General features: G+C 40.6%; 1 protein-coding gene across 2 annotated transcripts in view; it reads left to right on the top strand.

The window, feature by feature from the left end:
- The first annotated feature begins 1,124 nt into the window (after nucleotides 1-1,124).
- eng (endoglin) overlaps nucleotides 1,125-25,620 on the top strand; it is a 41,117-nt gene continuing 16,621 nt past the window's right edge. For both annotated transcript variants that reach the window (XM_080477064.1, XM_080477063.1), the window contains exons 1-3: nucleotides 1,125-1,263; nucleotides 2,308-2,483; nucleotides 18,858-19,000. In XM_080477064.1, coding sequence (XP_080333190.1) covers nucleotides 2,426-2,483; nucleotides 18,858-19,000 — 201 coding nt within the window. In that variant the 5' untranslated portion in view covers nucleotides 1,125-1,263; nucleotides 2,308-2,425. The remainder of the gene's footprint in view (nucleotides 1,264-2,307; nucleotides 2,484-18,857; nucleotides 19,001-25,620) is intronic.

Genomic DNA, 25,620 nt, shown 5'->3' with positions numbered 1-25,620 from the left:
TTGTGTCTACTCTTTGCAACTATTTCTATGTGACAGCCTCGTAAACATGTTTCTGTAAACAGCACGAGCCTTTTTTGTGTGTGACAATAATCAGATTCGAGCGTGGCTTGAAATACAAAATAAGAAAAAATAAAATGCTCTCAAAAAATCCTTAGTTTATTACTTCCTGGCTGGTTTGACCTCCCATCAGGACAGACTGGGCTTGATTGACCTGCATGATTTTAACTGCAATCGACCACTCAAAAAAACCACAGTGATTGTTAATGTAACATGCTTTCCCTCCCATAATAACTCATATGTATGATATATTATTGGGAATATTGTATCAACATGTGATTTATTGTTCTGCTGTCCAAGTCGTCTATAGGGACATTGACTCTCCAGATTGTTGTTGTTTTGCATCATTATTGCTGACAGATGTGAGGTCACGCCATTGTAATTTTTTTTTTTTTTTTTGCATGCATATAATTTGATGGACTGTGTTGGGAAGCCATTAGTTGAAAAATTGTGTACATACAGAGTAGCACCTGCAATCGCACTTGGTACATTATTTTCACTGAAATGGACTCGCTAATATGATCATACTATTCATCAGTTTTGAAAGTGTAGACCATCCAATACAACAATTACCTTTACCCGTGAATTGGTGTGTATGATTTACATGAAATCATTGTAATGACAGTGAAAAAGCTTCTCCAGAGCTGAGGAAAAACTAATTTCAAGATTTGTGTGTTTGCCCCTTTAACAATACAAATGAATGATGCATAACAAAATATCTGATACCCCTTCTACTTGTTGTATATTTGTCTGACAACACATACAGCACAACGTTCAAGAAGTAAAGTTTGAAAATTAATATCACGTCCAGAGTGGGATTCGAACCCACGTCCTCCAGGTCCAATCTGTCTCTTAAGATGCGTTCAAAGACAAAAAGGAAAATAACATGCTACCGAAATGAGTAGTGCGTTCACGAGCTGATTTTATAGGATGTTTGGAATTCCTCTTCTTAAAAACAAACGCTTAAAAGTGTGAGGAGATTTCTCCTTTTGACATTGTATGGACTCACTTATTTGGGGAGGGGAAAAAAAAAAAAAAAAAAAAAGAGCGTCTCCTGTGGGAGGGGTGCAGGAAAAACTGTGCGCCGCCCAGGCAGCACAAAAGTTTACAAAGTCCCGACATCGCCACATTGCTGAATACAACCACAACACCCTCGCCCGTGGATTATAAAACCTGCTTCAATCAAGAAAGACACCCGTTTAAAAAGTAAGTAGCATTTTTCCAAACTTTGTTTTCACTTTTCTCTCTCTTTCAAATCTCGGAGATGTGTGGTCTGTTTTATTTCCCTGACAGCCTAGAGGGCAGCAGCCAATTATTTCCCCAGTCTGGTTTGTTTGCTTTAAAATGATTAAGGTCAAATAACTATTGGAGAAATGCTTTGAAACGATCAAAAAATAGACTCCTATAAAACAATTATGGATGAAAAAACGTACTTTACCTGCCACTTTTTTATATATATATATTTTTTTACATTAATAGTTTATTACTCTTTCATTATTGAAGGAGAAATAAGAGTTTCACCAACCATTCTTACATTTTAACCCTTAAAACGCACTTTTTGTTGGAGCTGCCAGTTTGAAAAAAAAAAAAGTGTCTGCAGGGAAATAATGAGGGTTTTTGCTTCCCTTTGGAGTTGCATAAACAGTTTACTCAGGCTCTTCCTCTCCCTCTATATGAATCCTATAACAAGAGCAGCCTCCTCCTTATCAGATCTCGACATTGTGATATTATTTAAAGAAAGCGATGCCGAGGCGCTTCCTGAAACAGCCGACCAGAAGTACAGTGACCAGCAGATAACCCCTGGGCTCAGACCCTCATTGTGCGCCAGGAAGACAACATGCGTTGTGGGGATTGTCTCCTGAGGAAATTCCTGCCATCCTATGGGGGGGGAATTTCAGAAATGTAATCTCTCTCACAATTAGAGCTGAAAAGGTTTTTTTTTTTTTTTTTTGCAGATCTTTGACTTGTAGTGTTTATTTAATAATGATGCAGTGTTTTACAAGCCAGTACATGAGGTTCATAAGCGTCCTTGTTATGACACAGTGTTGGATATGAAGACAATACTTGTTCTAACGTTGCCAGCTGACTTTGAGAGTGACACACCAGTGATTGACTATCCGTCAGATCCCTATCAGCCATCCCGTCTCTTCACTGTCCCCTTCCTGGCTCCTGTTTTTTTTTTTTTTTTTCTCTTCCTCTGACCTTTCAGCCTTGTAAGACTGGGATTGTCTGCTCTTTACACCTCTACAGTCACTGCCGCTCAGCTGCCAGACAAGGACACTTCCACCGCTGACCGAGTTGTCCTCACCAGCCCCAGAGACTGAGATCCAGCTTTTGCCTACACCTGAAAAGTTAAGACGTAACAGAGATGGAGGGTTTTGTGACACGATGTTCCCTGCTTCTTTGCATCACTGCTGCAGCCTCTGGTAAGTCTCACAGTTGAATTTCTTGCTTTCTGGATTTAAGTTTGTTTTTTTTTTTTTTGGGGGGGGGGGGGATTTTGAAGCTGAAGCTTGTATTTACTGAAGTGTTCAATATACAACTGAGCACAGTCCAGTGGATTTGGGTTTTGAGCCTCCGGGGCAAATTTGTGTCACCCCAAAGTTCAAAGACAGATATTAATCCTGTCTTTTCCTGTGTTTTGACGTCAGTGTTATTCTCCACACATAAAAGACAATCATTTGCTCTGGTGGGTTTTGCTTTCACGGTAAATCGTGATTTTACAGCCGACCGACAGAACAGAGCTTATGTGGAAAACATTTGTTGTGAAGTGTGTGGTGATACTTTCCCCTCACTGCAGGTCAAAGATTATGTCCACAATATTTCAGTTGAATTGTTCAAAACCCAACACGAGTTCAAGAGAAATCCAGAGTACCGAATCCTCAAGTCACCCCGGGAAGCACTTCTTCAGGTGTTCGAGATGGAAAAATGTCTTTTAAAGATGGTTTAAAAAAAATAAAATAAAATGGAGGTGGATGCTTATGAATTGTATGTGATCCTCTTTTGCTGTGCCCTCTAACCCTCGCTCTATTGGCTGCATGTGGTCACCCATATCAAATTCAAGCCTGTAATCCCTACAAGGTGGTGAAGGAATCAGAAACTCTCTCTCTCACTCTCTCGCTCTCCCCACAGGCCATAATACAGCCTCACCCTCTGACCAGTGCTCTGCAAACTACCGCAGGGTGTTTGTGTCATACTACCCTGCAGCAAAATAGCAATTGAGATGACTCCACTGGTTTGAATCAATGCAACTTTGCTGAAAAATGTTCTTTCTTTTTTTTTAATTTGAACTTTCCTCAGCGAGAGATTGACTGACATATTAATCATGATCAGGCCTATATTTTATAATCTATACACTACATAAGCTTTCCATTACAGGCTTGTTTAATAGCCAAGGGGGAACATAAAGTTTAGTTTTTACTCTAAATGTCACAAGAGAAAGCACGGTACACCCTCCTTGTGTTTAAAACGGTTTTAAAATGAACTGTCAGAAACAAAACCCCAAACATACCTGCCGTGCTTTATTTTTATTTTTCAATACTGTACTTTAAAAGGTGAAACAAACGCGTAGCTTCCCCATAACCTTTTCCCCGTAATGCAAGGCTGTGAACAAATCGCACAAAAACATTGAGTATGGCATTTTTTAAATGAGGCTAAATGTCTCTGGCAGGAAAACATCGCTGTTAAAATTAGGAGCGAAAATAAGAACTGGCAAGTTTGCCGGTACAGGCTTTAATTGTGACCTACTGTACGACAAATCACAATATTGCCAGAAGTGCTAAACACCCTTTCAGCAGGCGTGCTGGTAGCAGGGATATAGGAGTGTTTCTGGGCCCACTGGGGAGACCTGTGGAGAGTTGACCTTATGAAGCTCCCACAGCAGGAGCTCGGTCTCGCTGTCTGCTTGTGGAGTCTGGAAGAAGCTGTTTAGCTCAGCCTTAATTGCTGCCGTGACGCATATAGTTCTGCTCTTGATATGATCTTTTTTTTTTTTTTTTCTGTCTCCAATGAGGCTCCAAGGATTTTCTTCTCCTTTTTCTTATTTTTGCAACTGCTCCAGCAGTTGGAAGACCCACCGGGAGCCGTGACACTGTTCTCAGACAGCAGGCCAAGTCTGACCCTCTGCGCTCAATGTTTGAAGGATTATTCAAAATAGTAGTATGGCATGTATGGCTTTCACCGTCTCACAGATTGTTTATTTGTCTTTCGTTTTTTTTTTTTCGGGGGCCCCGGTATTGTCACTTTAATTCATCATTTTCTCCCAGGTTGTCCCCTGGGCTTACTGTTGTTTCTCCGTTGAACAAATCTGCTGACAGCCGCGAGGTGTGACACACTACAGCCAGCAGTAACTCTCCACATGAAATCAAATTTGCACATTTCCAGACTGATGCTGAATATGGTGATGTGACAAAATGCATCTCCAGCACATCCGCTGTGACTCGAGGTCTGTTTGTTTAATGAAATCCGAGCCAGCTGCAAGTCACTGTGGGAGCAGACTTGATGTGAAAGTTACTCAGAAGAAGTAAACAGAGAAAAAGCAAAAGTAAATCGAAAATAGCCCGCAGCCTGCCACAAATCCCAGGACACTCTTGGCCAACTGCGAGCAATAGTGTATTGTGTTTTGTGCTTGAGCCCAGTCTTACTTTAGCTTTATTTAAGCTTGTTATAGCTTTGACCCCTGTCAGCTTCCAGATCGGAGACTTATGCAATCAGCCTGTGATGTTTATTGCATGCTTGAATGTACTGCAATCAATAGTGTCACACTTAAACCCCCCACTGAGAGATTTGCTGTATTCCCAGATCTGTTGCACACATAATATACATATAGTATGAAGGGTACACAGCCTTCACAAGTATCGCAGTTAATTTGACTTCATATTTTACTTGGACGTTTGGTTCTGCGGTATCGAAACGTTGTAAGTGGCGCTAAAATAAATATTCTAGTTATTGATTTGATAATGGCAATTCTGGTAATATAGTCACAGGCGCGATACACAGCGGACGGGTTACAATTGCATCATTTACAAACACATAGAGGTGGACAACCACGTACACTCCCATTCCCACCTCGGGCCACAAATGAACCTTGACCGTATGTTTTAGGACTGTGGGAGGAAACTAGCCTACCTGGAGAAAACCCACACAGAAAGCTTCCCGTGAGGGCGAAGCGCTCCCCCATCACACAACCCGTATTTCAGTAAATAGAAACGCTGATCCAGAACAATTAGATCAGGATAAAATGAAATCAGAAAGGGTTAACATCAGCAACAGGTCTACAACTGACCTCAAGAAGCAGATTGAGTGGGTTGTGCAAGTTTAAATAGATGCATTTAAAAATAGATATTTTTAGAGTTTGAGAGATTTGGGCCATTTATTTGTGGTTTCTATACCAGATTGATGAGAATGAGGGCAATCTAATATAACCTATGTGAACTGAATTGAAGGATGTCTTAGTCCGGATCCCATTTGGTCTGTTTACGTTGATTATAAGGCAGGACTACTGTTGGATCAATCAGGAATGGTCATTTCAGTGTGTTTACACTCAGCGAACACTGTGAGAGGTAACGTAACCGTGTATAGTATATAATCTAATCCTTCACTGCTCCCACTGGCTTATCAATGCACTGCTGTGCTGTTCTTATATCAAAAGATGAAAATATTTGTATTGCAGCAGTGGTTCCTTTTTTGTGTTTATTAGGATTACATTATCTAACTAATCCTGTAAAATTTAGAACACACTCTGTGGGATGTGCTCATCAGAGTTAGGATGAAACCGGTTATCTTGTTAAGCCCAGTCGACATATCTTTGGTTCTTACGACTTTCTGTCTTCTTTTAAGCTACAGGCAAAAGGATCCAGGCATAACTTTTAATCTACCTTGAGATTTGACAAAAAAAAAAAAAAAAAGATAAATATGACTTGTTTTTATCAGACCTGGCTTTTCTTTAAATCTCCCCCCTACTGTTGTTTAAACCCAGAAGTATTCTTGCTTTCACCTTACACCATGATTGTTAAAATTCTCTTTGTGTCGGGATCAGTCAGGCCTCTCTTTCTTGTTTGCAGCTCATCCTTATTCTCCGGACGGGCTTCTGTCAGGCTCCAATAAAACAGACAGCATCACACTGGTCTTAGTTTCAGCACGCTGCCTCCCTGTGAGGTTAATTGTGTTAAAACTGCTGCTGTTTGTTTGGAAAGCCTTACATGGTCTGACCTGCAGGTTTATCTCTACACACCTGTGGAGCCACAATTTATCCGCATCCCTTCTGTCATTTGGACCGGGGGTATTCGTGCGTGCCGAGATCAAACGGAAAGTCTTTGCAGGAGTGGAGTGTTGTCTTTCTTTTTGTCAAGTTGATTTTTCTACGTTCACTATTAAAAAAAACAACAAAACCTGTATTTGCGGTCTGGTGACAACCTATGTTTATTTTTTTTTATGTCGATTTTACCCAAACCCAAACCATATAGAATAATAACTGAAAGCGCAGTAACACAATCTGGATTGGCCAAAAAACAAACAAACTGACAATCATGTAGTTTAGTAAGAGAAAAATAAAGATGGTCAAACAAACAAAAAAAAAAAGTGAAGGAATTATCTGTCATGTACTTTAAATGAAATGTTTCCGTCAGGTGTCGCCCACAAAGTGCTCCTAGACTCTCACCTTGTGAGTATCGTTCAGAAAATAAAATAAATAAAGGAAAAAAAGATCAATACAAATGTGATTTTAATATGTGAGAGCTATTGCCTTTCTGTAAATGTCTTCCATGTGATAATTTGTTCAAAAATATGTGATTTTTAACACAATTTCAAAACTGCTCATTCATTGAGTGCTCCTTAGAAATATGTTTATCAACGAACCTGAAATGTGTTCATGGCCGTTGACTAAATTGGGATGAATAGAAATAATATTGCATGTTAAATATATCTGTTGTCTTCCTGAGACTTTTCTTCTTCGTGGATCTTTGCTGTTGAACAGCCAGCAGAAGGAATCTTGGAGTTGGGGTGGCGTTGTTGCCGTGTCCCATTATTTCTTAACAAAAACACAATTTGTCGAACTGAATTTAAATGTAACGACGATGAATTGAAGTAACAGAATAAACTTTCTTTGGAACCAGTCTCGGCACTGGCAGACTATGAAGACTTATGAGATAATCCAAACCAAAGACATCAAATGAGCATGAAAAGCTTTTTAGAGAAAGTTGGCATTCAACCCAAAATTGGTACTTAGATTGAGAAAAAACACGTGTGATGTGAGAGTTGGCGTCCTCGATGCGGTTCGAAGTCTGAGGAGGGTATATATTCTTCTTAGGAATGGTTAATTTGATGTAATGGTCCACCTCGTCATACATTCCTGCTTTCTGTTGCTGATGCTGCAGCTCACTGAAGCAATAAGGACGAGGATGCACTATTAAATGGACAGTTCTACTTTAAGTCGCCAGCTTCTTCGTTGGAAAAGAAGAAAGTTACAGATGTGCTTTACGACCTCGCCAAACTAATCCACTGTCATCTGAGAGCGAAACGCCGCGAGGGTTTGACGGATACAGGGGGGGGGGGCTCCATGTTAAAGCGAGGTGGGCCACAGTTCAGACAAACAAACAACAAAGTGGCTGAGGTCACTGCAAGCTGGACAGCGAAAGATTGCCGTCCTATTAACACTGTTGGGGACGCGGGACCAAAGGACGGTGATTCAGGGGGACTCGTCTTATCGTTTGCTCACCAGGAAGGCAATAATTTCTTGAATAGAGACCTTGTACAACAAAGAGAGGCCAGTGAAAATGGGACTGCTCGAGACAGCGCAATACTTTGTGACGACTGGACTTCTGTAGGCGTCGTCACGGCTCACTTCATCATTAACTTGTGGAGTCTGCAGTGGTGTGAAGATGCCCGTCTTCCTTTCATCTTCTGATTCAAACCCTGAGGACGAGGCAGAATCTACTCAAACTAAACAGGACAGCAACATTCCAAAGACTTTTGAGCCTAAGCTGCTGGTTGGATTGTTGTTAAAGGTTCAAATGTATACGATAGTGACCACACATCAACTTTTCATGTCATTCTTTGAACTGTAAATTGAATCTATTGATTCATTTGAAAAGTTAGTTAGTTAACTGGTTGGTTAGTTATTCGGTTTGTTCATAACAGACTGGTTTTTCATCTACACAACACTTCTATTCAATTTTATTTTTTTTTCTGTGTGAAACTGATTAAAGTACCATTATATTATTCTACTCAAAATGAAATGATTGAGAACGAACACAAATTCTGTGCATTGAATTGGTGACTTTGTATGTTAATTAAGTTAGTCAAGTTCATATTTGGTGAGATAAATCATCGGTTTTGCGATTAATTCATTATTTTTTTTAAATCAATTGAAAACTCTAATTCAGTCAAACTTTACCGCGACTATGTGGCTTTTTCAGTTGTGTTGATTGAATACTTTTAGTTAAAAAAAAAACATTGGTGTCTCCTACAGGATGGTCTTTATACATTTCTCGATGTGTCTCTGCTGGGATTTTGTATGCTTTGTTTATAAAGTTGGGATTTCTCATTAAAAAGAGACGCTGAACATAAACAGCAGGGAATTGTGTGGTGGAATTGTTAAGGCTCCAACATACATGCCCACATTTCCTTCAATGTAAACACAAACCCCCCACACTCAGTGTAGCTTGCGGTGCAGACTTTTTGTTGTAATCTGTGGTCTCCGAGGCCAAACTGATGTCATCAGTTATTTTCCCACACTTGACCAAGCTCCTTGGGACGCGGAGGACATTATGTAACTCGCTTCACGGATCATCATAGAATAATCATTCTACTCTCCTCATTATTATTGATCGGAGTTTCTTGCATTCAACCATTAAAACCCACCAATGAGGCAACAGAACATTGATACTTTCACACATATTTCTTGCAGTTTTCTTAAGATTGCGCCTTGATCGGGGTTTGGTACATGGGAGCAGTTGAATGCCACCTCCTAAGAAGACTTATTTTCGAATTATTATTTCCAGACGGAACACAATAACAGCCACCACTTTAGCTAACTGTGGCAGTTGGACGCATGAACAATTATCTTTGCGTCTGACTGAAGTCTTTGTATTTAGCGATTTTTATCCACTCTGTGTCTGGCATTTCCTGGCAGGGAAACAGTGTTGAATATGCCCCCTGCTGCAGCAGCTTTCCCAGTGGGAGCCAGGCATCATGATGGTAACTGCCAGACCTCCCGCTGCACTCCTACCCCCCCCCCCCCCCACCCCCCACCCCCACCCCCCCCACCCTAGAGTCTCCCTCCATGGACTGGAGAAAAAGTACAAAAGTGATTAGTGAGCTGCTGGAGAAGGAACGGAGCGTCGTTTGAAAATGGATCTTCAAGAGTGGAAAAATTGAGGGAGACAGACAGACAAACAGAGATAGCAAAATTCATAAAGGCTGATTCATGGAGACAGCGAGGGAGTGGGGGGGGGGGGGTCAAATTTATGTGACTGTCAAAGAGCAGATAAGTCATTCAGAAGAAAGATTTGGAAGAGGGAAAGTAAATAAGGGATTAAAAAAAACCGCTAAGATAGGAAAAGGGACAAGACATAGATAAAGACAGGAAGATGTGGAGTGAAATCACAAGTTGGAAACCAAAGCACTGAGTTATTAGGCCAAAAAGAAACTAAAAAAACAAAAAAAAAAAAGAGGAACTTGTCGGTTGATAAAAGCACAAAGATATGACTGAGGTTTCTCAGAAAAGCGGAAAACAAAACATCATGTTAAAAATGGCTTTGAGAGTCAAAACAGTCCACTTCCTCCTGTTTTACTGTAGTGAGCCAGCTTGGCCTGCAGTCAGACTGGGTGGCAGAGAGACGCGACCACTTGTCGCTGCCTCAGACCGATTTCAATCTCCTTCTCTGTTATGCCCCTCCCAAATAACAATCCATTTCTGACTGCCTCGCTTTTCCTCTGTTTGAATGCAGAAAGAAGTGTGTGTGTGTGGGGGGGGGAGCCGCACTGGCGTTGCGTTCCTCCTTTCTGTTTTGTTCCCACATGAGTTTCACCAACACTTGACTGATTAGCAGGGTAGTTGCCGCATGCACCGTGGCATACGAATGGTGTTGTGGGATCATGTTTTCAATCTGAACAATAATCCTGTAAGTTCATTCCTTGTGGAGTTTTGTTATTTTCAGTTTGCTTCGCGGTTAAACTGTCCTTGAGAAGCTGAGCAATGTCCTCTTGGAGTAAACAAACTTAAAAAGAAGCTGTTTGCGAAGAAGAATCTGCAAAGCAAAAGAATATGCGTTCTACTGCGTCATGGCATTCATCTCAGTGCTACATAACAAAACATCTCGCTTCAGCTGCATTCCATATTTGAATCACAATGTGCATTAAGAGCGTCCATATATGACCATGTTTTATAATAGAAATTCAAGATACTGACCTTTAACTGTCGCATTTACCATTACTCCTCTCTGCCATCGTTGTCTAAATGTAAAAGGCATGAGGGATCAGGTTCTACATGTTAATGTTTGGAGGTTCGATCACAACAGAGGTGATTAGTTACAAAGCATTTGTACTTAAGTGGATTTTTTTCATTTGTCTGTTTTTTTAAAACCCAAATATCTGTATTTTCTACTCCTTACAGTCACAGTGAAGCAACTGATGCTAACAGTCATTTATACTGAAGTTGCAGAAGTTGATGAATTTAAGAGTGATCGTGAACACTTCCCGTTTCTTTTTATAAAACTATTTCTACATAAAGTTCAGTCCTGATTATTAGAATCTCTATTCTGACTCGAAACTACATTACCAGCTGAAATATTAGCTGCACCGTCGCTCATGTTTTGGCTGGTCAACAATAGTTATGATCTGTGTGTGTGCATCCCTATGTGCTTATGACCTCTACCCCCTCCTCCACCACCGTCATCAAGAACGCATCGTGTATTAATTATTTCGTTGTACTTTTGTACATTTCGCAACCTGTACTTTTTATGATTGCTATTTTTCTTACTGAAGTAACAGTAAAGAATATCGTCAGCAGCTCTGGTCCTCTGCCCATGTGTCGATGTGTTCTTGGCCCAGACATCGAGCCTCGAGTAACTGCTGGTGTTTACCAACCACGTTGCACTGTTGGTGTATTAATGTGTTGAAATGCTTCACGACTGTTAGAAGCAGTAAAATCAGGCTTTACAAGTTGTATCCACCTACCATTTGAGGTCTTGCACCCTCTGGCCCCATTGCTTTTCATTATGCAGCGCCATGAGCCCTGAATGGCTCATTAGCAGTGGGTGAGAGAAACGCCTCGTCAGCATGGGGGCCAGTTGTGCCTATGTCGACATGGTCTGCTGTCTGCGGAGATAAGGTGTAGCATTATGTATTCTTGTCTGAAGGTCTGTCTACCCAGGTCAAGTCTGGGGCGCACACAAATGCAGGAAATGTATACCTGTACATTAAAACAGAGTGTGTTGGAAAAACCATTGGTCAATAAGAGAGATTAACTCTGACTTTGCACATTTTTCTGTAAACCAGAGTGGAGCTAAAGAAAGTTGTGGGTGGGCCTGGCGAAGATGATATTTTTCAACATGTTCTCATTTAAGACAAACTTTATTCATTTGTGGATTTGACAAATAGTTATCTATTGCAGAATATCTACAATCTGAACGAAATGTTCTTTGCTAAAAGGGTTTAAAATGGTGCGTAACACGTTGGTCTGAATGGAATTCCAACAAACACAATCTCTGTAATCATGATTATCATTTGATTAAAAAAAAACAAAAAACAGAGAGCTATGTAGCTGTAGAAAATGGCATTTGACATTTTCTTAAACAGAACATTCCGTCTTTATGAATATATTTTTAATTTGGCACAATGTGTGGTTGAGTGTCGCATAATGGCAGAGCCTCTTGATTCAAGCACTGGTCGGGTAGTTTTCCTGTTGATTCAGGTGCCACATTAGTCAACCGGTATTTAGAAAGCTGAAATCTCCCTTTGATGTCTGCGGACTGTGTGTTTTCAGTCTGAGAGAATCCTCTGTGGCTTTGGACTCTGGATTTCTCATTTGCTTGTATATTTGCGATAACAGAGAGGAGAACGTGTGACTTAAATAAAAAGCCTTGAGACATGTGACAGATTATTTTAATCTGCTGAGGTACTGTTACTACAACAAATCCAACAGTCAAACTTAGTGGTACTTAATAATCTCCTCACAGATGCTGTAAGAAATAAAGTCGCTTCTGTCAAAGACGTCTCCCCGGTTGAGACACTTTCATTAGTTAAACAGTGAAAATGAAAACATAAACTTGAAGCTGTCTCACATATTTTCCTATAAAATGATTCGAACATTTTTTGTGACCACTTAAATCTATCTTCAGGGAAATAAAAGGAAAGAATACAGTTTGTGTTCCTCAGATGAGCCGAATGAAGAATTTTATTTATTTTTTCATTCACTTCAACAAACTTCACAGCAAAAATAATATGGAGTTGTTGCCCGGCGTTTGTAACTTTGTGAAGAAACAGTGAGTGAATACCTCAACAATCCTATTCAGCAGTTACTGGTAGTCTGTTGACCCTTTCAGGTAGCGGATCATTGGGCTTTTGACTTCACTCACTTCGAAATGTACAAACCAAAACATTTTTTTTTTTTTTTGTATCACTATGTTCCCTTCATATTGAAAAGCATTAATATTTACTGGCAAGAATCAGTCGAGAAAAACAGTCTAATCTCTCTTAGTTCCACACGAAGCATATGTTTTGCAAAGCAACATCAATCTCGGATGATTGGGAGCAGCCACTGTGCAATGAATCTCTTTAACGCTTCAGCCTGCTTCAGTTGCACGCAGTTAGTCTGAAACCTGCTAAATTAGTCTGTCTATTCACCAATTACCACTCAGATGATTAATTGTGTTTCTCTGGGAGGGTTTTTAGTATAGTGCAGGGGGATCTTACCTGGTATGTCTAGAAAAGACACACGTTTTCCCATTAACTGATGGAGCCTGGAGTATAATAGATTACCTGAGAGAATATCTGAACATCAACATATAAATGATGATTTATTTTTCACGTCTATGAAGAACCACAATCCATATGATCAAATTATCTGAAGCAAAGAATGTGGGATGACTGCATAAAGTGGTTAGGGGAACAGCGCCACTGTTGGACTTGTTGTTCAGCCGACTTCCGACAACGATGAGACAACAGACGAATGGCTCCCAGAGGTGTAAACAGAGCTAGTGTGAAGACAGGCTGTCTCCAGTCCCGCTATCACATCCTTAGTTCCTTTCCAGCAAAGGCTGGAAGCAGGACTTGGCACACAGTCTCTCACACATACGCACACTACAGTCTGAAGCTATTAAACTGACAAGAGTAATCAGCTATTTTTTTGGGGGGTGGGGGTGGTGGTGGTGGTGGGGGGGGGGGTAGAATTTCAGGACTTCGTAGAGGGAGGTGAGATGGTCAGGAAGCCTGTGTGTTGCATAGAGTGTGTAATGTGTAGCATGTAGGGGTGAGAGGCCAGGGGACAGTGCTGGCCCCTGCAGAGCACTGATAAGAGCTTGTTTACCTTCCTGTGGATGGTCAGACCTCAATCTACAGCTGCGGAAACGCCGGGACAATAGGTGTGTGTGTGTGTGTGTGTGTGTGTGTGTGTGTTCGTGTGCGTTTGTATGTGTGTGTGTGTGTGTGTGTGTGTGTGTGGAGCCTAGAGAAAAACTTGAGCGAGCCTTGAAGCTCTCCTTTCCCTCTCCGGCTAACTCAGATAGGACTGCTGACCCGCCCTCCCCCTTCCCCATCATGACTCTGTCGCCCGACCCTGGACACAAACAGTTTACTCTCCCCCAAGGGACCCTGGGAGACAGTTCGTCTTGACGTTGTTTGCTGTCAGGGTTTCCCCTTCATTTTCCTCTCTCTCTCTCTCGCTCTCTCGAAATGCTACTATGCCATTCAGCTGCAAGTCTTTTGCATCCAAACTCCAGGCAAGCAGCTGATGGTTCGGAAGTGACTTACAATAAAGAAGGGCATGAAAGACAGGGCATGAAATCAAACCTGCCGGCTCGCCATCCCGAGGTGGCAGAAAATCTGGCAAGTTATTTGGCCGAAAGTACTCCCTCCATTGAAGCTGAATCAACATTTAGTCGAGGTGTGATGGACATTTTAAATTCAAAGGCTTGCCACCGGCTGTCGGTCCTCTGCATTTTTATAGATGCTCAAAGTTGTGCAAACAGGGCTACACACATTTACTGACAAAAAAAAATAAATATATATATATATCCCTGTCTGGGAACTGAATATAACCACATTTTCACAACAATTATGTATGCAACAGAATATCCTGAAAAACCAAACTTCAGCAAATTAAATCAATCTGGATAAAATGTATTCCACTATATGTCAAATGTGATTTAAAAGTACCTTTTTCAACAACTTTTAACAACATCATGGTTATGCTAACTATATTTTTATATATAGGCTCTTCTGATTTCCTTTACCACTCGCAGTAGTTTTGAAGTCAACTGTTTTCTAGTACTCATGATGTGAGCAAAGCATTTGCACTGAAATACCTGCAACGTACATGAGTGATGATTGGTTAGTGGTAAATTGTAGCAGGGCAAGACAAAAATTATTACAATGGGAGGGGATTAGATTTCATTTGAGAGTACCCAGAGAGATACACAGTCTACAATTCAGGAAACATTCATTGTTATGCTCCTGTGCTTCTGAGTATGTAAATGGAGTTGAGCAACAATAATTTCATTTCCTGGCTTTAGGTGTTTTGTTATCACTCTGCTCCCGACCACTCCAGGTTTTCTCCTTGCAGCGCTGCACTTTTCTCCACTTGCACCAGGAGTGTTGTAAAACGGGCTGTTGTTAGTAGGCGATGCTTATGGGGACATTCATATACTCTACAATGACTATTTGGCCTTGTTAATGCTGACACTGGCCTCTGAATTATGAAAACATGTTTCCGAAAGCATTTGTAACAACATAATAGTGTTTGAGCTCCGCACAGGGTTTATTTTGTGTGAATGCAGTCGACCTGACATTGACATTTTGCTATTTCTGATTTCTCAAAGGCAGCTTCAGCATACTGGTGAGGTGGTGCACGTCTTCCATCATGGACTTTTCAGTCCTAATTCTAGGTTTCCGCAGTACAGCAGCTTTGATTCCTGAAAATGATCAATCAACCCCAAGTCTTTAGTAATGACCAAGCACAGCCACTGGCTTCAGTTCAGCTACAGAGCACTCCTCATAATTATGTGGGTCCCTGGTGGACGGTGAAACTCCATTTAAGAGGTTCAGGTTGGCATCCTGAATTAATCAGATTTTTACAAAGTGTTTTAATTTAAGTCATGAAACAATTGAGATAATACTTTGACGCACACGGGCAATCTGTTTCGCCGGTTGTTATTTGTCAGGCTAGCTGTAGTCCATAAAATACAGAAATGAAAATTATGAATGCAACAAAAATAAAATGCCACATGCATCATAGGTGATGGTGTACACTTAAAAGTCTGAGCTGTGCTTTATGAGGCTTACCTACTCATCCATCACACTGCCTGGCTGAAAGATTTTGCATCCACTCCAGTACGCTCACGTTGTGACATATTTGCATGAAGCACCGGGAAGTTCAACCTGAGCCAGATTGAAGCTCAAACTGGCAAAGTGTGACAACAAGAACTGCAGCAAGTTGAATGAAATGCAACACAATAGGTTTGCTTATTGAATGAAGCTGAACATAATTAATGATGATCTTGAAATGCCCTAAAATGGCTGCAGTTGCAGTGCTGGAGCTTAATGGTACTACGCGCGACTGAAAAACAAGTGCAAATGGATGTATGTCATTTGTTTCCTCTCCTTTGCTAAAATTCCCTGGAAGTTAGGAAGCAGGAGCATCTGATCCCTTCCTTTTGCATGGATCAGAATCAAATTGTTTTCCTTGTTTATTACTTAAGCGTGCTTCATTAAAGATATGATAGATGCGCAGATATCAGCTCGTATTATACAAAAGTGATCACTCAGTACATTTCTGCTTATATATGCTTATATTTCCAGTTACTGAAGTTTCTTCAGCTCTTATCTGCAAGGTGTTTGGAAATGATTCATTCATGAGCACAAATTTATTGATTTGACATCTATAACTACAGAAAATAATTTCCTTTAATGATTTATGCACCTTTCATGATTGCGTATAACTTCCCGAGCTGAACCCATTTTTATCCTCCCTAATGTTTTCTATTCAGGTCTGCCCCTGATACCTAACATCTAAATAGAAAATCACCAGCATCCATAAACATGTCTTCTCCTGGAATAGGAAATGAAGGGGACTGATATAAGTAGATAAAGAGGACAGGGAATTGAATGGCTCTTCTATACCTCATTTACCAGCAAACAGCTTAGCGAGGCCATTGGCATTTCCGGGGTCAAGAGGGCAAAATGAATGTCCCTTCATATCCTATAGTGAGTCGTAAAAAAGGAGACGAGTGACACACGCATGTGCGTGCACAAGCACAAACACATGTGCATTCCTGCAGAGCCATTGTGATTTATACCAAGACCTCTGGGGCGGTAGTCATGGGCCGTTGACTCTGTCACAGCAGAACAAGAGAGAAATAACTTTATGGATGTGGATATTGAGCAACAGACATTAACACAGAGAGCCAGAATAACAGGAAGTCAGCCTTGACCTCTGGGGTGCAGGCAGGGGAGGGTGGGGGTGGTTTGGAGAAGCCAAAGGAGCATCTCGACTGCAAGAAGAGCTGCTGTTGACTACTGAGCGCAACACAACTTGTGGAAATGTTTCATACATGATACTGAACTGTACTTCACTACCTACAAATTATGATCTTATTTTGACACAAAATGATATATCACTCCATGGGTGGGGGAGATACGAAAGATGATGGAAGATAAAAAAAAAAAAATAGATAAAGTTTTTTGGGAGACGGCTGCCATGCTTGTTTCTCACACATCATTAGCACCAACTTGGGGGCTTTCACACCACTTACTGTGGACCTGACTGTGCATTCGGTGTCGACCAAATTGTAAATTAGCTGCCATAGTTTGGTGATTCTGCTCTTATACCAACTTTTCTCTGCAGACCAAATGTTTCAATGACGACTACATATGACAGAATGGTGAACTGATTTTCTTTTTTTTTTTAACCTTTAGGTACTATTGATTTTTTTCTGGAGTAATTAAAGCCCCCCCCCCCCCTCCATGAGGCTTTCACCGAACACATCATATGCATGACTTTTCTTGGCCGTTCTAAATCGCTATGTATTCATAAAGTCATCTGCATTGTTTAATGGGCTGCTCATACTTGTGGCAGGTGACCAAAGTACAACTGGTGTGAAAGCACCCGTAGTCTCTTGCCCACTTCTGCTTTGTTTGACAATGAAAACACAAATGTTAGAACTTGAGTGTTGTAGTTTATAACGTATCTCTAGCTTGGTCCATTTTGCTCCACATTTCGATCCCATATGCTTTCTCTCGGTCCGCTCTACCCCGATAGCTACCATTAACATTTTCACTCTGAAAGCCTTTGATTAGTGTCTTAATTAAAGCACATAACAATGCAAGGGTACTCTTCCAGTTTCCTTGTTAACGCCTACCACTCTTTTCTGTTGTCTGTCTCATCCCACTTACTCTACCCCACATATCTCTTTGATGGATTGTGGCCTGCTGGGTAAACACACCAAATACATCACAAAAGCTAGTGGAGCGGTGTGTCATGCAGCATTTCCTTACTAAATTTGTTGTTTCTGATATGATATCACACTTGCTCGCATATATGCTTCAGCACCAGCTGTTTTTCGGGGTGATTGAAGCACGCATAGCTGATGCTGGAGCATATATTGCCTATATTCATCTTTCTGAAGATATGCTTATCTAATATTTAGTTGCAAGGCAGGCTTTTGAGTGATCCCGAGAGAGCTCATTTCATAGTAAGGGCGGAAGAAAGCAGGCTTTACTCAAAGAAGTATATCCAAACTATAGAATATGCCACTGACTGTAGCTCCCATAATGCCCCCAGTCAGACTCTTTTATCACCAGTCAGCTAAAGATCAGCCAGGAAAAACTCCTTGATTAAGCTGGAAAAAAAATATTTGACCTTCCACACTAAATTCTGCCTCCACTGCATTTCTTGAGAAAGTTTGCTGGGGAAAATATTTTGTCCCTCGCAACTTCAGGCAGGTTAAAGTAAGAATGTGCACGCACATATTCACTCTGATCCAACACAATGGAGCCTCACACAATAATATATATACACCCACTCCCACAGACACATTACCCAGGTCAAACACCAGGCATTTATACCAAAACCTCACCCATGACCGTATAGCCTCAGCTCAATTAATTCAGCCTCCCGAGACATGGATCCCCAGGTTAAACAGCAGGCTCATGGCAGAGAGCACAGTGAGCAGGCTTGATGGATGACTGGAGCCGGGTGTCCTGACATGCCTGATAAACATGAACCAGTGCATCTGTTCTTAAACAATGTAGTCCTACCCACACATTTAACATCCATACTCTGAGACCAGGGAAAGGCTTTTCGGAATGATTAATAACAGATTTTGCTTGGTGCAGACAAGGAATCTGAAACATTGCAGGGTTTATCTCTCTGGTAAATGATGACTCGTTAGCTACCCCATACATAAGTTTTGATTCATGAGCCGTTCATGTAGATTTATGACAATAGTGTTATGGATAGAAGTTACTTAGCGTAAAAGTAGAGCATACAAGGTTCTTTCTGAATGTTAGGGGAAATGAATTATTTACTATAACTTGACTTATTGCCGCTCACATTGCTTTAACCATTTGCACTTCATTTCTTTCAGCTTCAAGTCAGACATGCGATCCAAAGGAGGTTAATGACAACCCATGGGTGTACGTGAGCGAAATGCTGATTGGATGCTGGACCAGCTTCATCAGAGATGATATGGCAGAGGTCCACATCCTGAACCTGAACTTTGACGCCACGGTAAGTATTACAAGGTTATTCAAACCGAAAAAAAACACCTACAGTATGAGATGCTGGGCAACTATGCTGCTTCAACTAGTTTTATATTGATCAAAGAATTTAAAGGTATTATTGAAATGTAAAGCTGCAGCAAAATTGGGATAATGCTGCAGCTATCTGTCACAGACCACTTGTCATTTTAAGCCTATACATCACTTTGCGACGTGTATGTTATTGTCTGCACATTAATCATACTTTTTAGTTGCTGAGTTTGGTACGTCAGGTTCAATCATGCTGAAAAGCATGAAGCAGTGGACCCATTTGCACCTTGCTTTTTACACCTTTCTAATAATGAGATATGTCATTCACTGTTAACAACAGTGGGAATCCGAGCGTAATGTTAAATACAAATTGACTGTTATTTATTGAGACAATATTAGGTGGTTTGGGATTGTGTGCTTTGTTTCCTGTTTACTTTGTAGGTAAGAGAAAAAAAAAGAAATGCAATGTGTTAATTTGTGCATTTAGTGCATTTAGTAATGATAATAACCTTTCATCACATAAAATTCTGCCCAAAGTAGATTATGAAAAATCTGTACATATACCAACATACACATGAAAACATGTGAATATCCACAAGCATATAGTTAAATAGCCCCAAAACAATAACATGGGTATTGGTAAAAAATATAGCGATTAAAAAATAAATCAAAAAAGTGTCTTAACTGCAATTAAATACTGTACCTATGACTATTTTAGGGTTAATTTGGGGTATTTTTTAGCATTAACAATCAAAGGTGGACCTATGCCTTATGTGGACAATGGCACATTCTTTCTTATTTGGATCGTATTTTAATATATTTCAATCCACTGAGTGAGAGAACGGTCGGCATTTCCACAGCAAAAAGGAAAAACACAAGTAAAGCTTGTGTCAACATTTTCACTAATTCTAGAAATCCTGCCCAAACAGCATCAATCTCAATATGTAGCGCAGCTGTTTAATTGTGTATTCTGTGACTGCCTTCAACATTGTTAGGCTGGAAGAAGTCTCAGGAAATGTGGAATTTATTGAGTGTAGTCGCTTGCCTGATAAAGGTTTAACGCATACACCCCTCCTTCTATTATTTCCCCTCTTCTGTCTTTCTTCTAACCTTGACAGAACTAACTTCTTCTTCATGGTATCACAGAGAAAAGACGACCAATGTACATGTTTTCAAAGCAGCTTGTTCTATTCCTTAACGGCCTTAAATGCAAAGGCAGAGCCTCTTTTCAGGATTCAACACTCGCTCCCAGCAGCTGACCTTGATGCTCTGATCATTCGAGCTGAATGAAGTTGTGCAAAGCTTTATAATGGTGGCGCTGCAGTGTTGGGAGTTATGCATAAAAAGTAAATGGATATATGGAGCCTTAAATTTTCTCAATGCTCAATTGCTACCTTCACTCATCGTGTCATTAGGAAATGTATTTTCTGTCTGATACCCTGGATGCCTTAACATAGAGTGTATGTATGGATTGTTTCACTTTATTTTCAGAACCATGAGTGAGATACAAAGTAAACAATTTTTCACGAGTAATTTGTGAAGCAGTAATAATAATAATAATAGTAATGATCTTTTGTGTTCTGAGACACAACACAGACAGATGTGTCCTCACCAACTTGGACAATGTGAACAAGTAAAAAATAACATCTTATCTCTACATATGAACCAAATTTTGAAATATACAACTTAAATATCTTTTATGAGTATACATGGCCATGTTATCTGCGTAGAAGATGTCACCACTGTTACTCACAGATGTAGAATTACAAATTGCTCAAGTATAGAGCCTTGTGGTACTCCCATGAGGCAGGGTTGTAAATGACAATGTGGATTACATGAACACTCATTATATTTCTTTGCATTTCATCCATTTCAATGTGATTACATTACAGTTTGTGCCGTGAAAAGAATGGTCAATAATAGATCAGCAGTTTTGACAACCTTCACTCACTCACTCACTCACTCACTGCAGCTTTTGTTACAGAAAAAAATTCAATATTTTTCAACTATGACAAGTCTGTGATAATGTCTACCAAGAAGATGAGACATATTTAAGAAACTCAAAACTGATGCTGGCAGGCAAGAGCAAAACAATACCAGGTTGAAACTACTATTACATGAGATTAGCATGTGCTTGAGGATTTAAGGCATCACTACAAGCAGAGTAAAAAGGGAGCTCTCTGTCTATTTACATATCTCTGTATTTTTAACACTTCAGTTCTGAAATTTGCAAGCCCCAGATCCATCTTTGCTCTCTATAACATGTGAAAAACACACACTTGAATCCACCAAATAACAAGCAAGCTATTACCAGATGCCAGACTTGATAGAATGGTTTTTTTATTTCCTATCTCGCATGTTATGTTTTTTTCAGGCCTTTTCAGCCGAGTCGCAAGAGTGTGGCTGGGTGTGAAGAATTCATTTTCCCCCAGCGAAACAAACAAATACCCTAATTATTACAGATAGTGCACTCCGCTTTGATTTTTAAGGGATTGACACCAAAAAGTAACTCCAGAAAACTTTTAATCTGTGTGCTGTTATTGCTGTGCCAGACCCCATTTTTCACTGTCCAAATTTGTCGGTCAGCTCACATTAGTCATTTCTTTATCGGTGCGCTGTGTTTGTGTTTTCTGGGTCTTTCTGTTCCAAGTTGGAGTTATGTATGCAATACTTTCATATAATTTTTATTAGGAAGCTGCCATTTATCGATTGTTTTTATTTTTGCTTCTTTTGGGCATTCCTCCTCGTTTTGTGGAGATTATAGGGAGGAAAACAGATGCGTGGCGTCTCGCTTAAACGCCGTGGCGGAATGGTGCAATACAATGCCTGTCTGCCCATCCATCACCTCTTTAAAATTAATAAGAGCACCCGAGGTCCTTGCCTTCCGCTGCTTCTTGGAAAGTTGGATTATTCTCTCATATTTTTCTTAAAAGGAAAGTCTTCAACAGTGAGTTAAACTGAGTTAATGTGCTGTTGAAAATATTTAGATTTTAATGCTACGCAAAGACATGTTAGCCTACGTCTCTTGGTCCCACAGTTGCTTCAGTTTGTACGAGGTGTATTTCCTCACTTAGTTTTAAGTAACACTACTATCATTGTGCAAGTAGATCATTGTGTTTTTCTCACAGACAGGGTTACTGGCGTAAATGTTGCTGAACTTCTTCTGCCAAGTCTTTATTCTCATTTAATGGACTGTAAATCAGAGGAAAGTGCAGTTTGATGTCGAAACAGATTTAGAGCATATTAGGAAGGACTTGCTTCCCCTCAGTCATCTTATTAGTCCTGAAGTATGACACATTATATTCTGTGGGGTGGAAAAAAAACACAAAGCAAAAGTGGTGAAAGTTGAATTCTATAAGAGCGCTTTGCTCAAGATGTCTGTGATGAAGTGGACCTTGTGAACAAAAAGCATATCCAGTTCCAAACTTGAGTACATGTTTTATCATATCAAATGAAAAGAAGAAAGTGGACATAAGATCTCTTACCCACAGACCTCTTATCTGTTCTTGACTGTTAAGGGAGATTTCCCTTGTAATCACAGAAGAACATATTCATCTCTTGCCAAACTCTCCTCTCAGAAGGGAGGCATGCGCTTGCCTCTCCCTTTCTTTGTCCTTTAAATTTTCTTATCACCTTCTTCCCCATCCCTTTATTTTCATACTGATTTACAACCTGCCAGAGACGGTTGACTCTCACAGTTTGACCGTACAGAGAATTATGGAGGGAGCATTGAGGGGGCTGCACAGGGCAGGCACAATTCATTGGGAGGAGCTGCTTGTTCAGGGCCCATTGATGTCACACGCTGGCTTGGGTAGTCAGGGTCTTGGCACTGGGCCGAGACAAGACCAGCGGAGCCAATTCAAGTTAAGGGAGAGAGCCAAAAGAATAACTGGAAACTGCATCAGCAACAGCCCTTCAAAAAATGCTCGCGACAAAAAAGGGGGGGGAAAAAAAGTCCAAAAAGGAAAACAATTGTATCTTGAAAGCACAGGAACAAAAGCAGCAAAGGTGAGTGATCAGGGTCACAGTTCAAAATGAAAGAATGAAAGCCTCACAAGACTGAAGAAAAATTATGCAGACGGCCATAAAGCTCATTTGGAAGGTGTATTCAAGGAAACCGCCTCTGTCTGTCTGTCTGTCTGTCTGTCTGTCTGTCTGTCTGTCTGTCTGTCTGTCTGTCTGTCTGTCTGTCTGTCTGTCTGTCTGTCTATCTGTCTAGCTATCTAGCTATCTATCTATCTATCATGGAAGGCAAGTATCTTATGAAAATGTGATTACCTTTAGGTCTCGCTTTGTCACATTCATACAGTATCACTCACATTATAAATGCATAGACATGGATACATGGAAAACATATACAGCAATATTTCAGTTTTATGGTCACCTTTTCCAATGTCATGGGCAAGTTGCATTATACTGTAGGGTAATCTGTTACTCTATTATTTTTCAACACCCTTGTTGTCTGTCTAATATACATCCCCTTTGTTTTTCCTGGCTTGTTTATTCTCCTCGGGACGCAAGATTGGCTTGATCTTTGCATCAAAGATGGCCCGACATACAACTCTTATGTTATCGTGATTGACAGGGTGTAGTACTTGAATACTGAGCAGTCTCAGAAAGGAATATTCCCTTTTTATTCTTGGAGAGAGTTGTTATTTTTACAGCTCGGGAAAAAAGAAATGATCAACATGCCACTTTTACATGTGCGCCGGACCACTAGTCCAATCAAACAAACACCATTCCGACATGTTTTCACCAGAGACTTCACTGCTCCCTTCAGCCATTTCTTTCAAAGAAGGGTCTTAACACATTTATGAGGTGCAGAAGTCATTATGCAAAACACACTATGCACTAGACACTGATGATCGTGCGTGCCAGTGTATGTGTGTGTGACGACAGATCCCCTTGTCCGTTGCAAGCCACTCTCTCAGATGCATCTGTGTTTGGCTTGTAGGCAATTTGTTCATGGTCTCCTTAGACCTAATTTGGTCTGAACGCGCCTGAAAATTTCCATAGTACGGGCTTGAGCTCATCGCGATTCTGTTGGATCGCTCTCTAGCAACATCAGGTAGCAAGTAAATGAATTTAATATTTGGGATTCACACTGTTACACCAGCGTGCTCATTGTCTCCCCACCAGGCCCGGTCTGGAAACAATCCACCTTCGTATAAACACAGTACAACAGAAGAAAGCATTTGGTGTCAAAAGGCATCACAGATGGATGAAGGCACAAATTTGTATTTGTGAACGTTAACTTCCCACAAAAGCCTGGCAAAAGAAAACAAACATTAAGGTTTCTCTTTTCTTTACTCTTTTTTTTTTTTTTTTTTTTAAATGCATTGAGTCATAAAATTGAACTGATTGCAAATCCATGACTCTTTCACTTTTCTAAACCCAATTATCCCGGGGCTATTACAGAAGTAAAAGTAATTAGAACCAGGATTTATTGGAATTAAGTCAGTCTTGAAAAACCATCTCTAAACTCAGACTTATTATTCCACAGTGAAAAGGTTTACTCACCACCACTTACATCCATAAAACTCAGCGGTACCGGCTTTACCCCACGCTCATGTGGAGCATAGTAATTAGGGCTGATTCATAGAGCGACTGCAGTGGTGATTAGCAAATCAAATCATTATTGTGCTACAATGGTTGAAGTATGCTTAATGAGATCTTGCATTATGTGTTGAATTACATTAATGGGGTTATACTTACAGTACACAGGGAAGTACCAAAAAAAAAACTGGTTTCACCATATGTGAGACGACGTGTTGGATGTTGCTCAAAATGTGCGGAGTGATGATATTAAAGCTGTTGGCTGAAGTTCTGAGCAGCCGTTGGCTTCTCCACGCACCGTTCCTCATAAGCTCACATTCAGCGTGAATTACAAGAAATGGTTCTCATCAGGTAATTAATTAACTTTGATAGCTTTTCATTTGCCTTCAACTTTTTGTTTCCACTTCACCCTGCCTAGAGATGCATTACCTCATTAACGTCTGTGTCAATACGCTAGCAGACAGCCAGAAACGGCTTTCTTCGAGCTTTGTCTGCGAGCCCCCCCCCCCCCCCCCTCCTCCCCCTTCACATGACTGGCACTGCTTTTTTCTTTTTTTTTTTTTTCAGAGAGATATGCGTGTTGACGTTTTCGGAGTTGTAAAAACAAGAAGGATTGTCACACACACCCCCCCCCCCCCCCCCCCCCCCCCCCGCCCCCCCCGCTGACTTTTTGCAGATAGAAATGAAATCAAACTTGTGCGGAATTAAACTGCAGTTGGAACTATTTTTATACTCTGGGTGCTGCGAGCGAAACGTCTCCCTATTCTGTCAACTTGCGGTCTGATAGTTTAATGACAGATGGGGAGGCTTGCAAATTGGCACACAGCTTTAACGCAGAACCGTCTCAAAGCTGGGATGCTGGGCCCATTCTGAGCAAAAAGGTCATCATAATTGCTCTGTCATTTTGTCAACTCTTGTGTTTTATTTGTGACGGATGGAGTTTTCCAAACTTCTCATAGTTGATGGCACAGCTTTACAAAAGGCTTAAATCACATATTCGTGGCGTTTTTAATTTTCAATCTTGGCAGTGAAGCGCGGGCCGCC

This window comes from Lipophrys pholis (assembly GCF_963383615.2).
Source record: "Lipophrys pholis genome assembly, chromosome: 12".
In the NCBI taxonomy this organism is placed as follows: Eukaryota; Metazoa; Chordata; class Actinopteri; order Blenniiformes; family Blenniidae; genus Lipophrys; species Lipophrys pholis.
Note: the sequence above shows the minus strand (reverse complement) of the source record. Positions and strands in the feature narration are given on the sequence as shown.